This window comes from Abramis brama (genome assembly GCF_963993115.1).
Source record: "Abramis brama genome assembly, chromosome: 23".
Classification (NCBI taxonomy): domain Eukaryota; kingdom Metazoa; phylum Chordata; class Actinopteri; order Cypriniformes; family Leuciscidae; genus Abramis; species Abramis brama.
This window is the reverse complement of record NC_139985.1, coordinates 3203150-3225060: the sequence shown is the minus strand read 5'-3', so window position 1 is coordinate 3225060 and position 21911 is coordinate 3203150. Positions and strand designations below refer to the sequence as shown.

At 38.0% G+C, this 21911-nt stretch overlaps 1 protein-coding gene across 3 annotated transcripts in view; it reads left to right on the top strand.

Annotated features, from left to right (window-relative positions):
- The window catches only part of pax7a (paired box 7a), a 60890-nt gene that overhangs the window by 26375 nt on the left and 12604 nt on the right, over window positions 1-21911 (top strand). For all 3 annotated transcript variants that reach the window (XM_084100059.1, XM_084100058.1, XM_084100060.1), the window contains exons 6-7: window positions 7884-8049; window positions 9011-9207. In XM_084100059.1, the coding sequence (XP_083956185.1) occupies window positions 7884-8049; window positions 9011-9207 (363 nt within the window). The remainder of the gene's footprint in view (window positions 1-7883; window positions 8050-9010; window positions 9208-21911) is intronic.

Here is a 21911-nt window from a genome sequence, read left to right as displayed (position 1 = left end):
AAATAACAGCCATAGGTCTTCAATGTTGTTCGGCGCTTGGTCCAGTGTTTAGGGGGGATTGTGCCATTTCTCTGTGGAGTCTATTGTAAATGTTCTTGCCCTCCCCAAATCTGCCCCCCTCCAAATGGGGATTTGATGTGGTTTTGCCACTGACGTTTAACTGTTAAAAGAGTCAGTCTGGTGGAGTACTCATGTAGATTTACTCATAAAAGTGCAGTTCATCACAGCTCACACTTTGACCTCCCATTGGACTGACAATAAAGGGCGCTTGATGCGTTTAACCCACCCAAAACACTAATTCAGTGAGGTGTGCGAGTTTGGCACGAGACCCAACAAGACATTCCACCACTCGTACATGCCAAGTTATGCCAGCTGCATTGGCAGAGACTTTTTCAAGTGTTCTAATAAAATATGACATGCTGTTTCATGGCAAGAATGCAGTCTTCTTCATGCAGTTACCATTAGGGGGGTTTCGCACAGTTCCCACTGGTTTGGCTTCGGGTATGTCGGCAGGTTTCTGTATAGAGATTCCTTCCAGGCCAGAGTGAGATCAGACCTTTGGCCCGGCTGGTGACCTGCTCCGCCACAGCTGTGCAGACCCATCTGGCAGATGTCAGTGTAGTGGAGAAGAGGGCACTGGGGTGAGACAGGGGCCAAAAGAGGGGCCTCTCCACCCCTGGATCATCAACTCCAGAGCGTGTTAGAAAACCCTCCTTCTGCAGTCTTGAGGCAACGATATGCATGGAAAGTAAAATGAAGAGCATGGTTGTGCACCACCATTCAGAATTAAACTAAGTTTCCCTTTTAAATTCCAAAATTTGAATTGAGGTAGCAAACAGGATACAGAATTGCAATTTAAATTTGAATATAAGGAGGTTTAACTAGTACTAGATTTTTTAACTAGACTTTAAACATTTGCTTTTCAAAGCCGTGATTGAAAGTTTCGAAAATGGTTAAAATGCCTTGAAGTTTGAAGGTTTGAATGTTAGATCTATAGATCTAAATTATATTTAGTTTATATATTTCTTAATATTTAACCAAATAAATGTGACCAGTGTGTCCTGATTTGAATTTCTTTGAATTGCAAATGAATTGGGCAACTTCCTGTGGGATGTGCCCAATTCAATTCAAATGCACACTCATGAATTTAAAGGAAGCCAATTTCTACAATTCCAAATTTTGCTCAACTCTGTTGAAGAGTATATAGAATATATATATTGATCATGTTTGATTTTTTTTTATCCTCAGTTTAGTTTTAGCTAACATTTTTGTTGTATTGGTGAATGTTGTGAAGTTATTCCTAAATTGTTCTAAAAAAGCTAACAACAGATAATCATGCATCTATCATGTATCACATAATATCATTCTATTTATCTAATTATGATAAATAACTGCACCAATTGAGATTTTCCTGTTATTTGAAGATCTCCATCCTGTCCATCTTCATCGAGACCTTAGCACATCCAGCTACCCCAACCTTCCTCAGATCCTCTGTGGTTTTATCTGACAAATCAGGTAATCCAGACCATATCTCTCCTGGTTCAGTTTCAGTTTGGTTTTATGGAAGTGGGTTGTTAAAGGGTTGTGACAGGGTTATGTAGCCTAGCAGAATCTTTCTCCCTGTGGCTTCACAGTCCTGCTGCTTTACTTCCATGAGGTGAATGAGCACCACATTAATGCCATGTGACATCTGAGGAAGCCAAGCCACTGCTCAGACCATTAGCAGAAGGAGACGATTTTGCAGGCCATTCTCAGTGTAAGCTTGGTGAAACAAAGAGAGAATTTTCAACCAGCTATGGAGAGGCAGAAAGGCTGGTGATTGTTATAAATCATCTACGATTAAGTGAATTCTGTTCTAATTCAGTCTGAAGTTAGCAAGTTAGCAGTCATAAGAGAGCCACGCTGCTAGCTCCTGCTTTCTGACATAGATCCCCCTTTCACAAGCAGTGCGCATTTTCCATGCAGCCATTATAGTTAGTAGAATCTAATAAGGTCTAAGCATTTCCTTTTATGAAGCGTAGAAATCAATTTGGCAGGAAGTTGATTCTCTACCTGGGAGTTTTCGGTTTTAATGCTAGCATTTTAATGCTAACTGCTAGGCTATGAAGGGGAGGCTATGTAGTTTGAGGTGTTGGCCAGGATATAGCTAAATATATTTAGCATTTAAAGTGCATAGAATGTATTAATCAAAAATAAAAAGATGGGGAAGATAGGAAAAATGTATTATTAGTGCACTTTGTAAAGGCATTATGTTTTGATGTTGTCTCTTTATGGTTCCTCTACAGTTTTTATAATACATACTGCATGCAAACTTGTGGCAATATTCCATATATTATTCCAGCAATTCCTTGCACCCTAAGACCAGGAAAATGTGAGCAAGAAAATCCCATCCAGCCCAACAGGCAACTCTGTTCCTGAGAGTCTTAGCTTGTGCACCATAAAAGAATAAATAGGATTTATGAAGACTGTAAAGAGTAAAATTGTTGCAATGCATCAGTGAGAATGTTCTAACAGTTTCGCATTATTAGAATTTAAATTACTTTCTTTTAGCAGCTTTGTGTTCGTTGATTCTTATCTAAGTAATCCCAGTCTCCTTTTTGCAATTCGCGTTCCCAGTAATGTTAATTAGCATAGCGCCAGACAGAGAGAAAGAGAGCGAGAGAATTCAAGCAGGCCACAGAAGAAAGAGAAAAAAATGATTGTTTGATGTAGTCAACACATTGCTTGTTAGACTGAATCGCATTTGTTGGTATAAAAACAGATGTCGCCCATGTTTAATGTTTATTCCTTTGAAACACGAGGTGATCGGCCTGAAACCTTTTAAAAGCTTCCCTTAACAAAATTTTCCTAAAGAAGAAACAGATTTCAGAGGAGACTGTTGTCGTGTCCAAGTCTATCCTGGATTTACGGGCGACTGTGACAGTGACAGTGACTTATGGAGTGCACAGTGTGTTTTGGTGTACACAGTGGTCAAACAAGGGAAACATCCTATAAAAGACAGGAATAAGAAACATTGTGCGTGTGCACACAGGTTTATCCCGTTTATCCGTGACAGGTGTGTGCAGTAAACACAAATCTCCACAGACACCCGCATTGGACACAGGGACAGCGTTGAGCCCAGACGCTGCTCTGTCTTTGGGTTTATAGACCGTAATGATCAAAACAAATGTACACACGAGCAGCCAGACACTCATCACTTCGGCACACCTCAAATCTCGAAGTGTGTGAGAAGCTGAGTGATTGATTAAAGGAGAAGTGCACTCAAAAATTTAAATTCTGTCATCATTTACTTGCCCACATTTAACTTCAAACCTCTATTACTTACTTTCTTCTGCACAACTATAAGAAGATTTTTTTTAAAGAATGCTGGCATTGACTTTCATTGATATTGGAGTTTAAAAGACAATTAATATTCAATAATATTATCTGCATATGTTTAACTGCACTAATGCTATCAGATGAGAACATCACTGGATTGCTCTGGATAATGACACTAACTTTGCAACATTGACATTCAGTTATTGAACTGAACTGAATCAAAATTGAACTGACTTGAGCTAAATGCTGACGCCATTGCCGTCTGTTGAGCTGCTTAACGGCTGAAATTGAATTTGTTTAATACTTTTTGGTAAATTCTACTGAATATACTGAATTTGTTTCATAATTGATGAACTTGCAGCACTGACACTATTGTTGAACTGAACTTAAACAACACTGAACTAAACTGATGTGACGTTTTCTGTAGAGCTGCTGAAATTATTTTTGGTGAATTTAACTAAATGAACACTATTATTTCCCTGTTTATTAATGTGAAGCTGCTTTGAAATGATCTATATTGTATAAAGTGCTATACAAAAAGAGACATTATTTCAAAATATCTTCTTTTGTGTTCACAGAATGAAAGTCATTAGTCATTAGAATGAAAATAAGTGTGAATAAAAGACTTTTGGGGTGAACTATCCTTTTAAATTAATGCTTGTGCAAATGTATTCATATGCATAACCCAGCATAAACCAAACCTGTTCATTTATTTATCGTTATTTCAAACTGTTTATCCTGCATCAGCCGCATTGTTTCAGCATTCTCCCTCTCGCCCGCCATCACATGCTAAGAACCGCTGTCAGCGGACTCCGCTGAAACTCTTCCTCATGTGGTTTTGGTGTGGGTTGGATGAGAACCGTCTCAGTGGAGGAATTAGGCTGGATTGCAGACAGCGAGAAGGGGAATCTGGGACTGTTCAAGGTGACTTTGTGATGGGTTCCAAATCCAGCTCAGAGGGTCCGACTGGAGCGACCCAGAAAACACACTCGCACATAATCTCGGGTCAGGCACTACGGTGACGCATCTCTCCCTGCTATAAAACAGAACTGTATTTATTTAGGCATATTGGGCTCAATGTTTAACTTGATAAGAGTTAACTTGTGTACCTCTGTGACGCCAGGTTGTTTTCAAAAGCAAATTCACTTAGACAGAAATGCTTCACAGGCTGCTGGTGTGATTAAGGCAGACGGGTGTCTTTGCAGAGCACATGGTAAAGCCACAAGATCTGCTGGCTGTCGTAAACGCTCTGACACAGGGATGCAGGCGGCTCACTTACAACGATGGATCCCAAATCTCTTTATGAATTGTCAAAGCATTATGCATCTTATAGATTGTGTGGTCTTGCATGTGCAGAGATTAGTTTATGTGCGAGGATGAATGTTGAGGAAAGAGATCGAACATAAAGCTGAGAAGAATCCACTATTTAAGGCGATAAAAGTTTGCTTTGACATATTCCTGCAGAAAACAAAACCTCTTTGACTTTGATGAGATTAAATTACCTTTTGCTCAAAGTCAACATGATTGAATTGACTTTCTCAGCAGATGTTCCTGGGTTTTTACAGAGAAGCTTTTGGATTTCTCTTTATACCACTCCATAAATCAGAAAATATTGTCAACAGTCAGAAGAAAAATCACTATGTTTATAGGAATAAAATGTTATATAAATCAGTCCGTAAAATAGATGAGATTTCTGACTCATTTTGAGAGAACAACCTTGAAAGACATGTAATGTAATTGAAATCTACTGACGCAAATAGATAGAAAATGTACATTTGGATGTTTTCGTTCCACTTGTCTAAAAGAGAACACGTTAAAGTCCCCCTGTTGTGAAAATCAAGCTTTTAATTTAGTTTATGTCTATGTCTATCTTTTAATATGCTTTAAGACAAACCACGTGTAAATTCATAAGTCGACAGCATTGCTGAGTATTTTCTCCTTAAAACTGCAGTGAACCAAAGACAGTCTCAAAAACACGCTTTGAAATCGCTGGTGTTTCTGACGTCACAAACTACCTTGTAACCAATCAGATCAACGTGTGATCGTCAACGAGTGGATCTCTGAGCTGAGTGAGTGGAGGCGGGGCTCATTTGCATATTCATAGAACCGCATATACTAAATGAGGCATGGGTGTAGAGTTACATTCAAGCTATTTTAAGGCATAAAGACTTTTATTTTCAAGGAAAAAATATGAAATTTGGTGATCAAAGATGAGTTTTAAGGGATAAAATGATTGACTACAGGGGGACTTTAAGGAAGCAAAATAGCCCAAAATCTCAAAACGGACCAGTGCATGAAAAAAACCAATGCTATGAACGATTAAATGTTCCTCGCTCATGTCACAGAAGAGAGTGTCTGCACTTTGCGGCAGAAGAAAGAAGGAAGAGGCCATCAAAGGATGAAGGGTTTGAGCGTGGGGTTCAGAGGTCATGGGTCAGGAGGCACAGAAGAACGGGACACTTTTGCATTTGTGGGGGAAGGCCACAGCGTTCTTCCATTCTTCGTAAACCGTTCCTCCGATTCCCACTAGGAGATCCGTTCGAATCCCAGCACATTTCCCGAGTTTCTTCAAGACGCGAGACCATCTTTTATCTGTCTGGAACACCAGGTTTAGGCTCAAGGCGGACAGAGGGGGTGAAGCGTCTACTCTTAAACCCTCTGAAAAGAGGATGATGGTCGGGTGGGGGTTTAACGTAAAAAAGAAAGATTCGAATCCGACGCATGACAGATGGGTAAGAGTCATCTTTAGTGGCATCAAACGTTGGCGAGCCATTGAAGTCATCTGAATGAGATGCTAGCTGTTAGCGGCCTGACAGTTTTGCACATGGACAATGTAAGCAACGCTTTGTAAGAAAGGGCCAGTGTGTTTTGTAGAGTGTGTCTACGGTGTCGTTGCATCAGAATAGAGTGTGTCCTTGTGTGCGTACCATGAAAGTGGAGCTCTTAAAGGCACGTTTAAAAAGGGACGCCCACTCTTTGTGGACACTTTTCAGCCTGGTGTATTGAGAGGCCTTTGTCCCCACCTTTCATCTGGACGCACAATGGACCAGCCCGTTTTAAACACAACGGTAGATGAACTGCCCTGACAGTGTATTAAACGCGGATGAATTGCCAGTGCATGGCATAGATCAATGTCCTCCAACCTTTCACATACGCAGGGCCGCGGTCTTGTCCCTGTGAAATAGAGCGGGCTGCTTTCAGAGACGCTAATTATATTCATGTTTTGATGGAGGAGAAGCTGTTTAAAATGTGCAAATCGTCCTCGTTTCAAGACAACTGTCTGAAGTCAGTCTGGTTGAAATGGAAGGTTGGTTTGGTCTGACTTAAAGTGTGTAATTCTTTCAATGTTAAAATAATTTCTTGTTTAATGTGCACAACTATGAGTAAACTAATGTAATTAGCTGATGACTAATGTAAACACTGTGACTCTCTGGTGCTTTATAAACATTTGTTTGGATCTTTTGGATCAACTTGGATTGGCACATAACACCCTAGCAATGCATGGGCAAACACCACTCAAATTTTCTTCAGAATTTTTTGATAAAATCTTCTTTTTTTGGCCATTTAAGTGCCTCTGGTGATTAAAATAGATCCTCCGCTTGGGTCCAAATTGACTGCAAATTATAAAATATAGATTTCATATTTGCCAAACTACAATCAATAAAATGTATTAATATAGCACTTTTCACAATACACATTGTTTCAAAGCTTTGCAGAAAATCCTTATGTTAATGTTTATAAAATCTGATTTATAGTCACATTTAGCAAAGCTGGACGATAATATTGCAATTGCAAACTCAAGCAGTTGAGATATGCAATATTGTATATATCATGAATATACTGTATGTATGTATGCAGATAAAGTTAGACAGATATTTACTAGTATACATATAGAATATTCAATTTTGATTTTTGGCGAATCTCATGGAAACCATTGGGATGGAAACCAATTTTACGGCATCATAGGGAGAACATTTCTACATCCTTACCAAAACACACTGATGTGTCAAAACATTGCGTTCACATTCATGATACTAAATGAGAAAAAGTCTCAAACTTGTAGTTTTGTTCATAGAGTGCTTTTTAGGGAAGGTCAAAACCATGATTGTTCATTTAAAGCGAAACAGTTCATCCACACTAGTAGCTTGATTATGAATGTGAAATGTGAAAGATGTATGTGTGTGTACTCGTCCATGTGTGTTTCACACAACACTGCTGCAGGAAAAGTCTTTAAAGTGTCCGACAGGTAGATAAACATACTCAAGATGTCTGTGGAGGAGATGTGTGGGCTACCTCTGACCTGTTTATGACCTCTCGAGCTCAAAGCGGCCTGTTTATACAGATCACAGCTTTAGCCACTTAACTAGAACAACAGGGACCTCGCCATGAGCTAAGAGACGGTTTCCCATGAGGACGCGCTCTCTGCCACACACATGCACATGAACCTGTCTGGAACACTACAGGTTATGTGGATGAAATCTTGTTTAAAACGATTAGTATTCGTCTTTGCACAACTGTCTGTCTTGTTTATTTTTCTAAATTGTACTTCCATCTTCTTTTATTAGGTCTGGTTTAGCAACCGAAGAGCAAGGTGGCGCAAACAAGCAGGAGCAAATCAGCTGGCAGCTTTTAACCATCTGTTGCCCGGAGGGTTTCCGCCCACCGGCATGCCAACCTTATCGACCTATCAGCTTCCAGAGTCAACGTATCCAGGCACCACTCTCTCGCAAGGTAATGCACAGTAATCCATAACCCCCTGTAGATACACACTACCGTTTAAAAGTTTGTGGACAGAAAGAGTTTTATTTATAGGCTATTTTTTGCAAGGATGCATTAAATTGATCAAAAGTGACAGCAAAGAAATTGTTACAAAAGATGCTGAAAATTCAGCTTTGATCACAGGAATAGGTTACATATTGATATAATAAATATAATATAATATAATATAATATAGTTTAAATTGTAATAATATTTCACAATAAACATTTTTGATCAAATAAATGCAGGCTTAGTGAGTACAAGAGATTTCTTCCAAAATAAGGTTGTGTATAACCCTGCAAATACAACGTGCTTACACAAATTTTGTCACTATGGTTTCATATTATACTAAATGTTTACCCTATGAATTGCAATACAATGGTGCATATCCAAATTAATATGTTTTTTACCATAGAGGTCCAAAAATATTCTACTACCATTTTGGTACTTAATGTTAGATGATAACACAAATAGCGGTAGCACTTTATTTTACAGTCGCATGTACATATATGTACTTATTATAGTAATGACAATAACTGGGTAATAACTAGGTAATAACTCTGAACCTACCCCTAAACCTAACCTTAAGGCCCTTGCACACTGAGTCCGAAATTCGCATCCGAAATTTTCGCACGTTAAAAAATAAATACGACCACGTTATGTCAATCACGCTTGCACACTGCCTCCGAAACTTTCATCCGTCATAAAAAAAATTGGATCAGGTTCCATTTTCTGCGTTTTGACAATTCAGAGCCACCGAATCACGAATACGAAAAAACACATGCGAAAATTTCGGACTCAGTGTGCAAGGACCTTAACCCATGTAGTTACCTTATGTTACCCTGTGTTTTCTTATAGGTACACAGTAAGTACATATACTGTAAAATAGCTGTTCCTGTCTCATGGTGTGTGTGTGTGTGTGTGTGTGTCTCAGATGGCAGCAGTACTTTACACCGGCCACAGCCTCTGCCTCCGTCCTCCATGCATCAGGGTGGGCTTTCGGCGGACACCAGCTCTGCCTATGGGCTCTCCTCCAACCGGCACTCCTTCTCCAGCTATTCAGACACGTTCATGAGCCCGTCAGCTTCAAGCAACCACATGAATCCCGTGAGCAACGGCCTTTCGCCACAGGTTAGTGCAGAGGCCTCTTTCCAGTGTGAGAGCGATGAATGAATGCTAGCATGCTTCAGAGATCAAGAGCGCTGTAGAATTAAGCTAGCATCAGCTTCTTGTGTGGAAACAGATCATTTTTGCTCTGATATGGAGAAATCAAAGCACAAACCTTGTGATTGTTTAGTTTCTTTTTCAGGCACTTAAACTTAATTAAGTTTAAAGTCAGCTTTTAAATAGAGAGCACCTGAGTCATGCATAAACTTTATTATAATCATTCCCAAATCTTTGCCATTTTTTATATCAGTCTTCAAAGTAAGCATGAAATGGCTTTCATTTTACTTTCGTTATGTGAAGCACAGGAAGATGGGACTTGATGGGAATCATCAGGTGTGCTAAAACAATAGCAATTTCACTATTGGACAACATTTATCCCTGTGCGGCTTATGTGACAAAAAGAAAGTAAATATGGTCATGTCCGTGTTGACTTTTTAGAGAAAATCGACTGTTTAAACATTTAAATCTAAAGACATTGTTTGGGTGAAATCTATGTTGCTTTATTCATTAACGTCACACTCAGTTGTTATTCCTCTAAAGCATTGGAGAATATGTGTTTTTGTGCATGAGAGCAATTTGACACGAATTGCTTTGTTTTGCGGATCTCTTGTTGTGTCGTGTCTGGATTGTTGTTGCTGTGGTTCTGTTTCTGCAAGAATTTCCCACTTATCCTCTTTGGTTCCCATTAATGAGTATTATAGGCTGACTTTCTCCAGAAACGCTTCTGTCTTAAATACCCCAGCATTAAAAAATAATGTGTATTGATGCAAATCGCATGTAAGGAGTGAATTATACACAATTATCCATCAATACTGGGCAGTCTTGCCGACCCTCACCAACAAGATGTGGCTAACAAGCATAAAATAAGATTGAAATGGTGTGTAAAGAGTTGAAAATGAATTTCAATGCTGCATTTGTCCACAATTACCCTTTCGTTCACACATGTTTTATTGGGGGTTTCCTTTTCTCTTCGCTGCTCTCTCAAAGCAGATTGAGAAACATTCTCTGTATTACCCTCTTTTTTCCAGAGAAGAAAGAATTAAGGATTTGGTGACAAAAAAGAGCTTTTCCCCTCGTAACTACAACGTCGGAAGGATAACATGGGCGTCTTACAGTGAGAGAGATTGTTAATCGTGGCACAGGGGCTTTGAGCACTAATGCCTTCGCTCCAAACCTCCGTAAATACCAGCAGACATGGAGGTCTTTTTTCTATTAATGGGAGCATTTAACACCGGCGATGGAGACGCTTGCCTCTCGCTTCCTTCTCAGCTGCTCTTAAACACTTTCTCTTACTAAATAGTACATGTTTATTGCCTAATGCTGTGGATCAGGTCTGCAGGATTTAAATAGATTTAAGTTTTCTACAATGGCCATGTTTTGAATTTTTTAACACTATATTTCTGCATACTAACACTCAAAAGTTTGAATGCGTGTTTTGATTGCTTGATATAGTTTGGTAATGCTTTACAATAAGTTTTCAATTGTTAACATTAGTTAACTACATTAGTTAACAATGAACAATGCTTTACAGAATTTACTAATCTTAGCTAATGTTAATCTCAACATTTACTAATACATTTTTTAAGATCAAAACTGGCATCTGTTAACAATAGTTAATGTACTGTGAACTAACAAGAACATTTTATAACCTAATGCTGTAAAAATATATTGCTAATTAGTTAATGGATTAATTAATGTTAACCAATTAGCAAAGTGTTACTGATAGTTTTATAGATTCATATAAATTGGACCTATATATTAATTTTTGTTTTATTAAAAAAATGTATGAATTTCAATAGATAGTAAAGGGGACGCAGCCAATTAGCTTTCTTAGTTTTAATAACTATTATTTTATATAATAATAACATTTTGTAAATGTATAATAATTGTTTTTTTTAATTAACAGCAATAATCTTGTTTTTAATATAATTTTAATTATTTTAATGGGAAATACTTAAAAATGAGTTGTTCAAACTTCAAACGTTTGAATAAGTAGTGTATATTATAATATTTTTAAGGATGCCCTCATTTGTACATGTTAATGGTCCTGATACTTATCAAAACAAACAGCTTTTTAATTATTTCTAATTTAATAATTCACTTTAAATGTCTTAATTTTTCTGATCTGGGACACCTCTCTCTCTCTCTCTCTCTCTCTCTCTATGCATCTCTCGTCCATATGGGAGAGTCATCAAGCTCTCATTGTAAGGAGATAAATGCAGTTTCTGACAGGAGAGACAGAGTTCAGGCACAACTCAAACTGTCTGCACAAGCGTAGCTTTCACATGGAAAATCCTCATCTCTGTTTCACAAGGTGCAAGAGCATCTGCTGAGGTCATATCAGGCATCACTTAACCTGACCCTAACCTTCATTCATTCTCAGTTCACAGTTCCAATAATATGTAATATAATATATAGGTAACACTGTAAGGTTCCAGTAGAAATGCATTCACTGTAAAAAGTGATTAGTTGACTTAACTTAAGAAAAGTGAGGAAAACAGTTGCCTTAAAATTATTAAGTAAATAAACTTGCGTAATTGCAAAAAAAAAAAAGTAATGTGGAATTGTCAAGTTCACATAACTTAATTTTTTCATGCGTAATTGCAAAAAAAAAAAAAGTAATGTGGAATTGTCAAGTTCACATAACTTAATTTTTTCAATTACATGAAGATTATTTAATTAATAATTTTAAGGCAACTGTTTTCCTCACTTTTTTAAGTTAAGTCAACTAATCACTTTTTACTGTAAGCAATACATTTGTTACATTATTCTTTAACATTTATACAACTACTCATTATTAGTTCATGATCCTGTTAGTTCAATTAATAGGTGGAAGAATTGTTTATTCTCAATATTATTAATAATGTTTAATTTAACTATTTATTGAACTTTGGTGTCTTTTATTCTCTTGCCACCATGTTTTAACGCACTAAGGCACTTGAGGTCATATGTCAGTAGTTGTTTAGTAAAATAAAGCTGGTTGTTCAATAAAAAGAAAGTGGATCTGTGACTGCCGGTAACCTTTTCTCTTTCCAAAACATCAGATGTCATTGCCTCCTGTGACAATGTCAAAAAAGCGTATTTTTTAAATAAAATGCGTTTATTTTTTCGATGAAAGATAACTCCCTGATATTGGAAGTTTGCAGACAACACCTGTCTGGCGGAGATAGGCGCATGTGCTCAGACCAAAGACCTATTTCTCCTAACGTCTGCTTTTGATGGGCTACTGGTTGCTGGTACAGATTGACCAAAATGTGGCGATTGGCTGTAAATGGGTTGTGGTGGCCGAGTGGCGGGCGGTAATGGACCCCTGCTGATCTCAGCACAGGTCTTGTTGTAACCCATCCAGACAGCGCACATTTTCCCATTACAGGCCAGTAGAAAAGCCATCCACCAGCGGTTGTTGTTGTCGTAGTCCTTGATTAGAAGTTTAGGCTCTGGGAGTGATGCAGTGTCAGATGGGGTCTATTAGGCATTAGTTGGCTGGCCCACAGGTATGCTTTTGGGTTGAGGTGAGCCATATCGCCCCATTTCATTTTGTCGCACAGCAGGCGATGGATAAGAACATGTGCTCTGGGAGATGTCAGGGAAAACATGCTTTTTTCCCCCTTCCTTTGGGTAGAAGACATGCAAAAGTATGTGAAGATGCTGGAAAACAAGTTTCCAATAGACAAAAAAATAAAAATAATAATCTCAAGCTGTGTTTATTTTACAAACATTTTATATTTTGTCCCGATGACCCTTCAAATATCCATACTGATATGGCTAATATGCCTCAGTGTCCCGTAACCAAGCAGAAAATCTCTAATTGATGTTATCTAGAGAAAATAAGGCAGAAGTTTCCTGTTTCTAAACAGAGAACAGTAGCGCCAGAGAGACCACGCTGAACATCGTGATGTCAGGTGCTCATGCTGGCTATTATGCCTCTCTAAATGGGATTTTAAGAGGGGTCCTGGGAAATGTGTTCGTTGGCAGACGTTTGAGGTGGATTCCACTGCTCTGCCGGACAGGGACACCTGCTGGGAGAGAGAGGGAAACAGCATCTGCAGACTCAGCTGGGAAGTCATTATTTCCCTATGAAAATTACATTGAATTTCAAAATGTATTCTTTCTTTGACTTTTTGACAATTTGACACAAAATTACAGAATGACCATATTCATATACAAAGGTACATGTACAGTATATACATCCAATAGAAAAAATAACATGGCAATATCATAATACTAGTCCAAAAACATGGGATTACTTTAATCAGTAGTTTTTAGTACAGTTTTTATCAGTAGTACATAGTGTTGAAAGATTGAAAAGGTTGTTGCAGAGAGAATTTTTTATATCCTATCACAACGATCATATCGTAAGTATAATACTTTTTGTGTGTGTATCAACAGTAGGAAGCAGAAGTGGCAGTGTGTGTGTACCTGGTATTTGCAATGTTATGGGGACCAAATGTGCCCACAAGGATAGTAATACCAGTTAATTTTGACCTCATGGGGACTTTATTTTTTTATTTTTATTTTTTTTAATCATACTAAATGTAGTGTTTTGAAAATGTAAAAATGCAAAAAGTTTTATGTGATGGCTAGGTTTAGGGATAGGGTTAGTGTAGGGGGAGAGAATATATACAGTATAAAAATCATTACCTACTATGTGATGTTCCCATTAAACATGGAAACCAATTTATTGGTTTAAACCAATGGGTTGGTTTGTCCATATTTGACCCAAACATGGGTTGAAACAACCCAGTATTTTACAAATCTAAAAAACTTCAATTACACTATATGAAATATAATAGATTTGGCCTCTGCTAAAACAATAAATATAAGTCGTTCATCATGTTGTGGTCTCTAAGTAATTGACATAGAAGATACGATCGGTGCGTGTGTGTGTGTGTGTGTGTGTGTGTGTGTGTGTGTGTGTGTGTGTGTGCATGATTCATATGTTATAGGGACAAAATCCTCCAAAATCCTTGTCCTTGTGTGGACATTTTTTTGGTCCCCATGAATCATACAGAATGAGGTTTTTTGAAAATCTAAAATGCAGAAAGTTTTCTGTGATGGATGGGTTTAGGGGTAGGTGTGTGTGTGCGTGTGTGTAAATGAGAGCCGTGGGAGTGTGTTTGTGCTGTGGAATGAGGTTCTGCTCACGGACGGACGGGTGAGTGAGTGAGTGAGTGAGTGAGTGCGTACGGCAGCGCACGAGCGGGGTTGAGTCTCGGCACCGGAGGGATCAGAGAGAGAAACTGCGCTCACCCGAGCCTCTCTTTGATCCCTGTCCCCGGGCCTGCTCGCCCGCACCGCACCGCACAGCATCGCGCTAACACCAGCCCTCGCCAACCGCTGCTCGCGACTGTCAGACAGAGATAAGCGCGCAGAAGCTTCAACCCTCTCCCTCTTCCATTAGTCCTTCTTGGAAAAAAGGGGATGAATTACGTTTAAGAACCCTGTGCTGGCGTTGACTAAAAAGGAAAGAAACCTACCTCAGAAATTTAAAGTGCTCGCTTCTCTTGCCGGCTCCCTCGCCTCGCAGTTTTGACAAGACATTAGGCACGTGAATATCAATGAGCCGCTGAGACGCATGTAGTCCCACACATTATTAAAAACTTGTGCATTAAGCCTTAGACTGGGCACCGTGTCAGCTGGCACGCTCTCCCGACGAACGAATCAAAGCGGATGAGCGCGCGGCATTCATCCGCACCCCGCGCGCGCTCGCTGCGAGAGGGGGAATTGATACTTAATAATTAGAAGCCCAGATACTGTTTATATTTGGCAGTAATGGAAAAGACCTATAAGAGGCTTTCCAAAAAAAAAAAAAAAAAAAAAAAAAAACAAGACCTGCTTGGCAGCTGCCAAGAACATCAGACAGCCAAAATCATGCCACAGGCAAAAAAACAAAAGCTGTAGTTTTGGTGTAAGGCTTAAGGCTCTGAAGAAGACATTATGTGTAAGTGTAGTCTTAGGCCTGATGACAATGGAAAGTGATTGTGCCAATGTCAAACCATACCTGATTGATGGCTGTCTTTTCTTGGACACTGGTTTGAGGGCCCTTGAACCTTTCTTTTGTAATTACAAACGTTGTTAATGTTTCATTATACTGTAAAGGTTCTTCAGGTTGGTCTGATGGTTTCTGGGTTCTTTAAAGCATCAGTACATTAGAAGGGTCTTTTCGGAAGCTAAAAAAGTTCTGAGTAAAACTCTTTTAGGTTCCAAACGGAACTTTTAGCGTTCTTTAGGGTCACTTATTCTGTTTCTCAAACTTAGCACTGATTTTTGCAGATCATACATTTTAAGTAATACACTTTGGCACATATGTTACTATTCAAAAGTTTGGGGTCAGGTTATTTATTTATTTCAAGAAATTAATACTTTGATTCAGCAGGGATGCATTGAATTGATTAAAAGTGACAGTAAAGACATTTATAATGTTACAAAAGTTTTATATTTCACATAAATGTTTTTCTTTTGAACTTTCTATTCGTCAATGAATCCTGCAAGCAAGGTTAGCCTATCACAGTTTCCACAGAAATATTAAGCAGTACAACATTTTTCATCATTGATAATAATCAGAAATGTTTCTTGAGCAGCAAATTAGCATATTAGAATGATTTCTAAAGGCAATGAAGACTGGAGTAATGATGCTGAAAATTCAGTTTTGATCACAGGAATAAATTACATTTTAAAATATATTCACATAGAAAACTGCTCTTTTAAATTGTAAAAATGTTTCACATCGTTACTGGTTTTACTGTATTTTTGATCAAATAAATGCAGCTTTTGTGGGCATAAGAGATTTCTTAAAAAAAAAAAATGTACTGAGCTTTTGAATATAAAAGATGCTCAAATCAGTCAGACTTACACTTTTTGCTTGGTGGTTGATAAAATAAATAAATAAATAATAAATAAATAATCCATTAGATTTACATTGAAGGAGGCACCTGAATGTCATGGAGACTTGAGGGTTGACTTTTGAGTTTTGACCAGAAAGAAACCACTCAGAGCATCTTATAAACTGTGAGCCGCTCACAAAACTCTAGCATCGTGACGGTGGGTTTACACAAAACCACTCACATTTACTACAGTATATATAAAATGCAAAAAAGAATAGGTGTCTAATTGAAGAGTCTAGTTCAGAAGAATATAAAGGTATGGTGTTTTCAGAGGTGGTCATTCTCATGAGTTCAGGTCACGCCTGTCTGTGTTCTTTAACCTCCATCTTTGGCTTTCTAGCTCTCACCCGTTGAGTCCAATACTGCCATACTCTCTCATCTCAAAGAAAAAGAGTTCTGCTCTTTATTTATTTATTTCACTGCACTTTTTCCTCTCCGTTTGCTTCCTTCAAGGCTGCTCAAGACAACTCTGTGTTGGTCTCTCTTTTTCCCTCCCTCTCCTTCCCCTGGAGAGGAAGATGCTTTTCCCGCCGTTCAGATGAAAGGCTACGGCGGACAATAAAAATGCTATTTAAATGCAAGGCTGTTTGTATGCGGGTGAGAGATATTTTCCCCTGCCGAAAGTGAGCTGCCGCATCCTGATAAATAGCAAATATAAGGGAATGCGATTTACATTTATCTTGCAGAGGCAGCCAATATAAATTTCAGCAAATCCTAGGAGATAGGGATTTAAAGGAGAGAACGACTGAGACCAATTCATATGCCGTGTGTCCCACGCAACTGGAAATGCCCATAATATGGAGAATGGAGAGCATATAGCCACATACACACACACACACACACACACACACACATGCACTGATCGTATCTTCTATGTCAATTACTTAGAGACCACAACATGCTGAACGACTTATATTTATTGTTTTAGCAGAGGCCAAATCTATTATATTTCATATAGTGTAATTGAAGTTTTTTTTAGATTTGTTACACTCTAACAAATGCTGGGTTGTTTCAACCCATGTTTCGGTCAAATATGGACAAACCAACCCATTGGTTTAAAAAAATTTTTTTTAATTGTTTTAACCCAACGGTTGGGTTTGTCCATATTTGACCCAAACATGGGTTGAAACAACCCAGCATTTTTAGTGTAGTTGTAGTTTTTTTTAATATAGTGACCCAACGAAGTATTTGAACACTAAAGTCACTCTTTCAATGTCTGAATGTCATTGCATTAGATAAAAAGATCTGAAATGCTAAAACAGCTGGTGTAGTGTTTAATATGAGGACAGTCAGTATTGTGTGACTGTGTTTGTTTGTGGTTTGTGGATTATGTTGATAATGTGCTGAACTACATCTGTGTGAACTCGAGGAGAACTGACTTCATACATCCACTAAAAATCACCAAAACACCATCTGATTAAAAGACATTATGAAGAAAAATAATGTTAGTGAAGAGAAATGATCCCTGATATTCAATGCATTAACATTCAGACATTTCTAAGGGTGGCTCAAGTGTCCAAAAACGTTTGTAGCTACAAGTAAAACACTATTTATGATGCTTAGGCGTATCAAGTTCAGAGGCACGTTCGGTATCTTTTTAGTTGCTGCCGCTACAATTTATTGTCACTGTTGTAAAAGTGGATTTTAACACCTATTAGCAGGTGAAGGCGTTTTTTGCCAGGTAACCTTTGCCCGGTGAGGTTTTGCAGGGTCACCGAAGGGTTAAACAGACATAGATAAGCCTCCCTCGGTATCCCTTGGCTTTTTGGATGTCGTCTTAGTGAAATGTGCGTCGTGTTAGTTCCACATGCCACTCTGACAGGTGCACCGGTGTGATTAATACTCCAATGAGCAGTGTTCCCGCCATGCCAACCACACACACCCAAACGCCAGCACCCTCTCGGGTTGCCTTCGCACTGACCCTCGCTGAGCCGGGACAATGGCAGCATCATGGGACAGCTGTCGTCTCCATGCTCTGGTCTCACTCATTCAATGAAAGTTGTTTTTCACCCATTTTATCATCTGCCAGATGAAAGGTGTGCGTGTGATCGTGAAAAAGTGATTTGGAAAAATGATTTGAACTGTGATGATTTAGCACAAACAGTTACGCACCGGAGTTTAACCATGTAAAACCTGACTGTTATTTCAAATAACAGTGAAATAAGATTTTTGTTTTTAATGGGATAGTATTAGACAAAGTAAAAAAAAAAGTTTGCACATGTGTTTTATGTTGCCCATCAGGCTTTTATGACTCATATAGTATGATATAGTGAGAATATTGAGCTCGTAGTTGAGGAGGAAAACAGAAAATATGTTGTTGATGCAGATACTGAAAGTTTTATGGTCAAAGAGTAAGATGAAATTTCTAGCTTGTAAATCAGGGAGATCTTAATAACAGTATAACAGAATACTTACATAAAATGCATATAAATATGTTGTCACTCTATATATATATATCACTCTCTATATATTTAGTCCTAATTTGTAAGTCGCTTTGGACAAAAGCATCTGCTAAATGACTAAATGTAAATGTAATGTATATCCCAATAATCTAATCAATAGTCTTATTAGAATTATTTTTATGATCAAAGCTCTAGTTTTTATTGTGGGTGGAAAAACATAATACATATATATGTATATATATATACATAAGATGAACACCTACTGGACTGAAGCAACTTAGGTTTACTTGAATATCAATACATATATATATTAAATTATGTATTGATATTCAAGTAAACCTAAGTTGTTTCAGTCCAGTGGGTGTTCATCTTCAAATACTACTAACAATATGAAAGTTATTTCATATTGTAATAACCACGAGCCGAAGGGAGGGGAAGGGAATGCTCTTTTACAATTACACTAAAACGCTTTTTACTTGCTAAAAATGTATAAACTATCAATCAGACGACAGAAGGCATGTAGTGGATTGTGTGCAACAGGTTTTAAAGCAAAGTTTTGATCATGTTGATAAATTGCCTTTGAAATTTACATATCACATATGATACAGTAGGCTTTATAGGGTTAATATTTAGTATTTAGGGCTTGTTCAGATCAATAACTCTAAGGATAAGCAATAATAAAGTGATGCTTGTCTTAGCAAACCCCAAGTTCAGTTGAGTTTGTCTATTTTTCCTCTCGTGTTGGCTCAGTTTCTGTAAAATGAGCCTGTAAGCGGTTGGAGTCTCAGCTGGCTATCTCACACGAGCAGTTCTTTCCTCTTAGACTCCAGCTGAGCACTATTTCGCTATTTATTTACATGTAATTATTGCTGTGAGGTGCAGATATTAACACTGTCAAGAACAATTTGACCTGACATTTTTCACTGTGCTGATCCCCTGCTGATTTTAGCAAACAAACCTCCTGCCTCTCTCTCTCTCTTGGCTTGTTCCTGGTGGCTGAATCCATCCCATACTCACTCAAGCATATCAGTGGAGAAGAATAGACTATTGTGACTCCACACGTTGCAGTGCATCCAAACAGAAGGCATATTAACCTTCAGTTAGCTGATAGACTGTGCATGATCTGTGGGGATATTTAAAATACGGTATAAGGTCAGTATAAAAAAGTATAAGGTCAGGTCATTATGAAAAAACACTGACTTTATGCTTTTTTAAATTATAGATGCACTCAAATATGACTTGGGTGATACAATGTGCAAAAATAATAATAATTATTAATTGGCGATAAATATATATTTTTTACATTATAAAATATCATTCTATCAGTTATTGAATTGATCTGCTTATCTCTTGCTTATCTATGAAAACATGCTTATAGAGATAGAACAGAGATGTAGAAATATAGAAATTCTGGGCTATACAATATGCTGAATTATTTTTATATTTGTTTTGGCCAATATTATGCAAGTTTATATTTTCAGTTACTGAATGATCAGTTATTGGTCCGTTTTTTTAAATTATTTTATTTAGATGTACAGCGACAGATTATAGATGCACCATTGTAGAAATATATAAATTCGGGGCAATATCATATGCAAAAATGTAATATGATTTTACCAAATATTACACAAGTTTATTTTATTAGTTATTGATCAGTTTTCGAATTTATCTGACCAGAGATAGATGCACCCATGTAGAAATATAGAAATTTGGTGCAATATTGATAACAGTAACTCTGTGTTTTTGTTTTGCTTTGTCTTGGCCAGGTCGCAGTTTTAAATGAGAACTTGTTCTCAACTGATTTACCTTGTTAAATAAAGGTGAAATAAAAAATAAATAAATAACAGATTATGTTATGATAACCAATAATGATGTTAATTTTTTTATGTGTCTGTAAATGGATCCAATCTAGAATTTTACTGATGCACACTAAGTATCAAAATATTATAATGTACATCATGCTTATGTTTATATATAAAAAAAATAGTGTACTGAATTGAAATAAATCCTGTTTTTGAATGCTTCCAGTGTCAGCCTAATAAAGTGATGATTTTAAAGCACTAATCCTGACCGATATGATGTATATCATGCATGCCTACATTAGATGCCTCTCTGAGCAGCGTTTGTCTGCGCCTGTCAGTGTGTTTGCTGACGTGAGGTGTGACTGACCAGAGGAGAGAGGTAGAGAGCATATGCACACTATTTAGTACAGTAAACATCCTCTGAGGACTGACAGCTTGTTTCAGCAGCCGATAATGGCTTTCATCTGTGTCCTGTATGTCAGAGCCCAGATTCTGTCAGTGTCAATCAGAGTGTAATTGAGCAGGATTATCACACGCTCCCTTCTCCTCCAGAGGACCTCCCGCCCTGGTTCAAACTAGCTCCTAGACAGCATTTGAAGGAATCATGAGTATAAAGACTTCCAAAAGATTCAAAGTCAGCAATCCCAGAATGCACTGTGGAAATCATCCAAGGGGGAATCTGTAAAATCATCATCATTCTTTCAGTCCCATCCGATCCGACTCTTGGTGATTCTCTGGGCGTATTTTACGAGGTGGCTAATTCGTACCAATTCATACGACCTCACTTTTTTTCATTTTTGCTAAATCGTACGTATTTTGCGAGTTGCCAAATTCGTATGAATTCGTACAAATGACCTACCCCTGACCCCAACCCTAAACCTAGCCATCACGTGGGTTTAGACAAACCGTACGAGTGAGGTTGTACGAATTCATACGAATTAGCCACCTTTATTGAAAGTCAATTATAGAGTGTTCCAAATCAGTCACTTATTATGTTCCATTTTGGTTACGCTACTGACTCTTTAGGCTGCACTACGTTTTGGAATGCAAAAGCTGAAATGCTTAGTTTATTGTAACAGGAACGTTCTAGTTGTGTCATATCGCACGTCTGTATTCTACTCCTTCGTTTTCTCACCTCTCTCTATCTTTCTCATTTCACTTTCACCCCCACTCCCCAATTTCTGTCCCCTCTTTCTCTTCCTCGTATCTCTCTCCTTCCCTTCTCTATTCAGAAGCCTCTTTTCAGTTTTGATTAATGTGCTTTGGCCAATTACGCCTGTGAACAGCGAGCGGCCCCGTCATCTGTTCTGTGTCAGCAGTCAGGCTGGCTCTGGGCTCCCAGGCTGCTTAATTGGCCCTCGCTCCCCTTCCACCGTGACCAAAAGCCTCTAATTGAATTTATGCAACCACTGTTATTTTTAAATAGTCATTTTGTCTCAGATGAGCACCACTATGGGAAGTGTAGGAGAGCGGTTAAACCATAGTCTTGTTAAAAAGCCAATTATTATATACAGCCGATTATATTATATATATATTGCTTTTTATATACTGTATATTATATCTATATTTTTTTCTTTCTA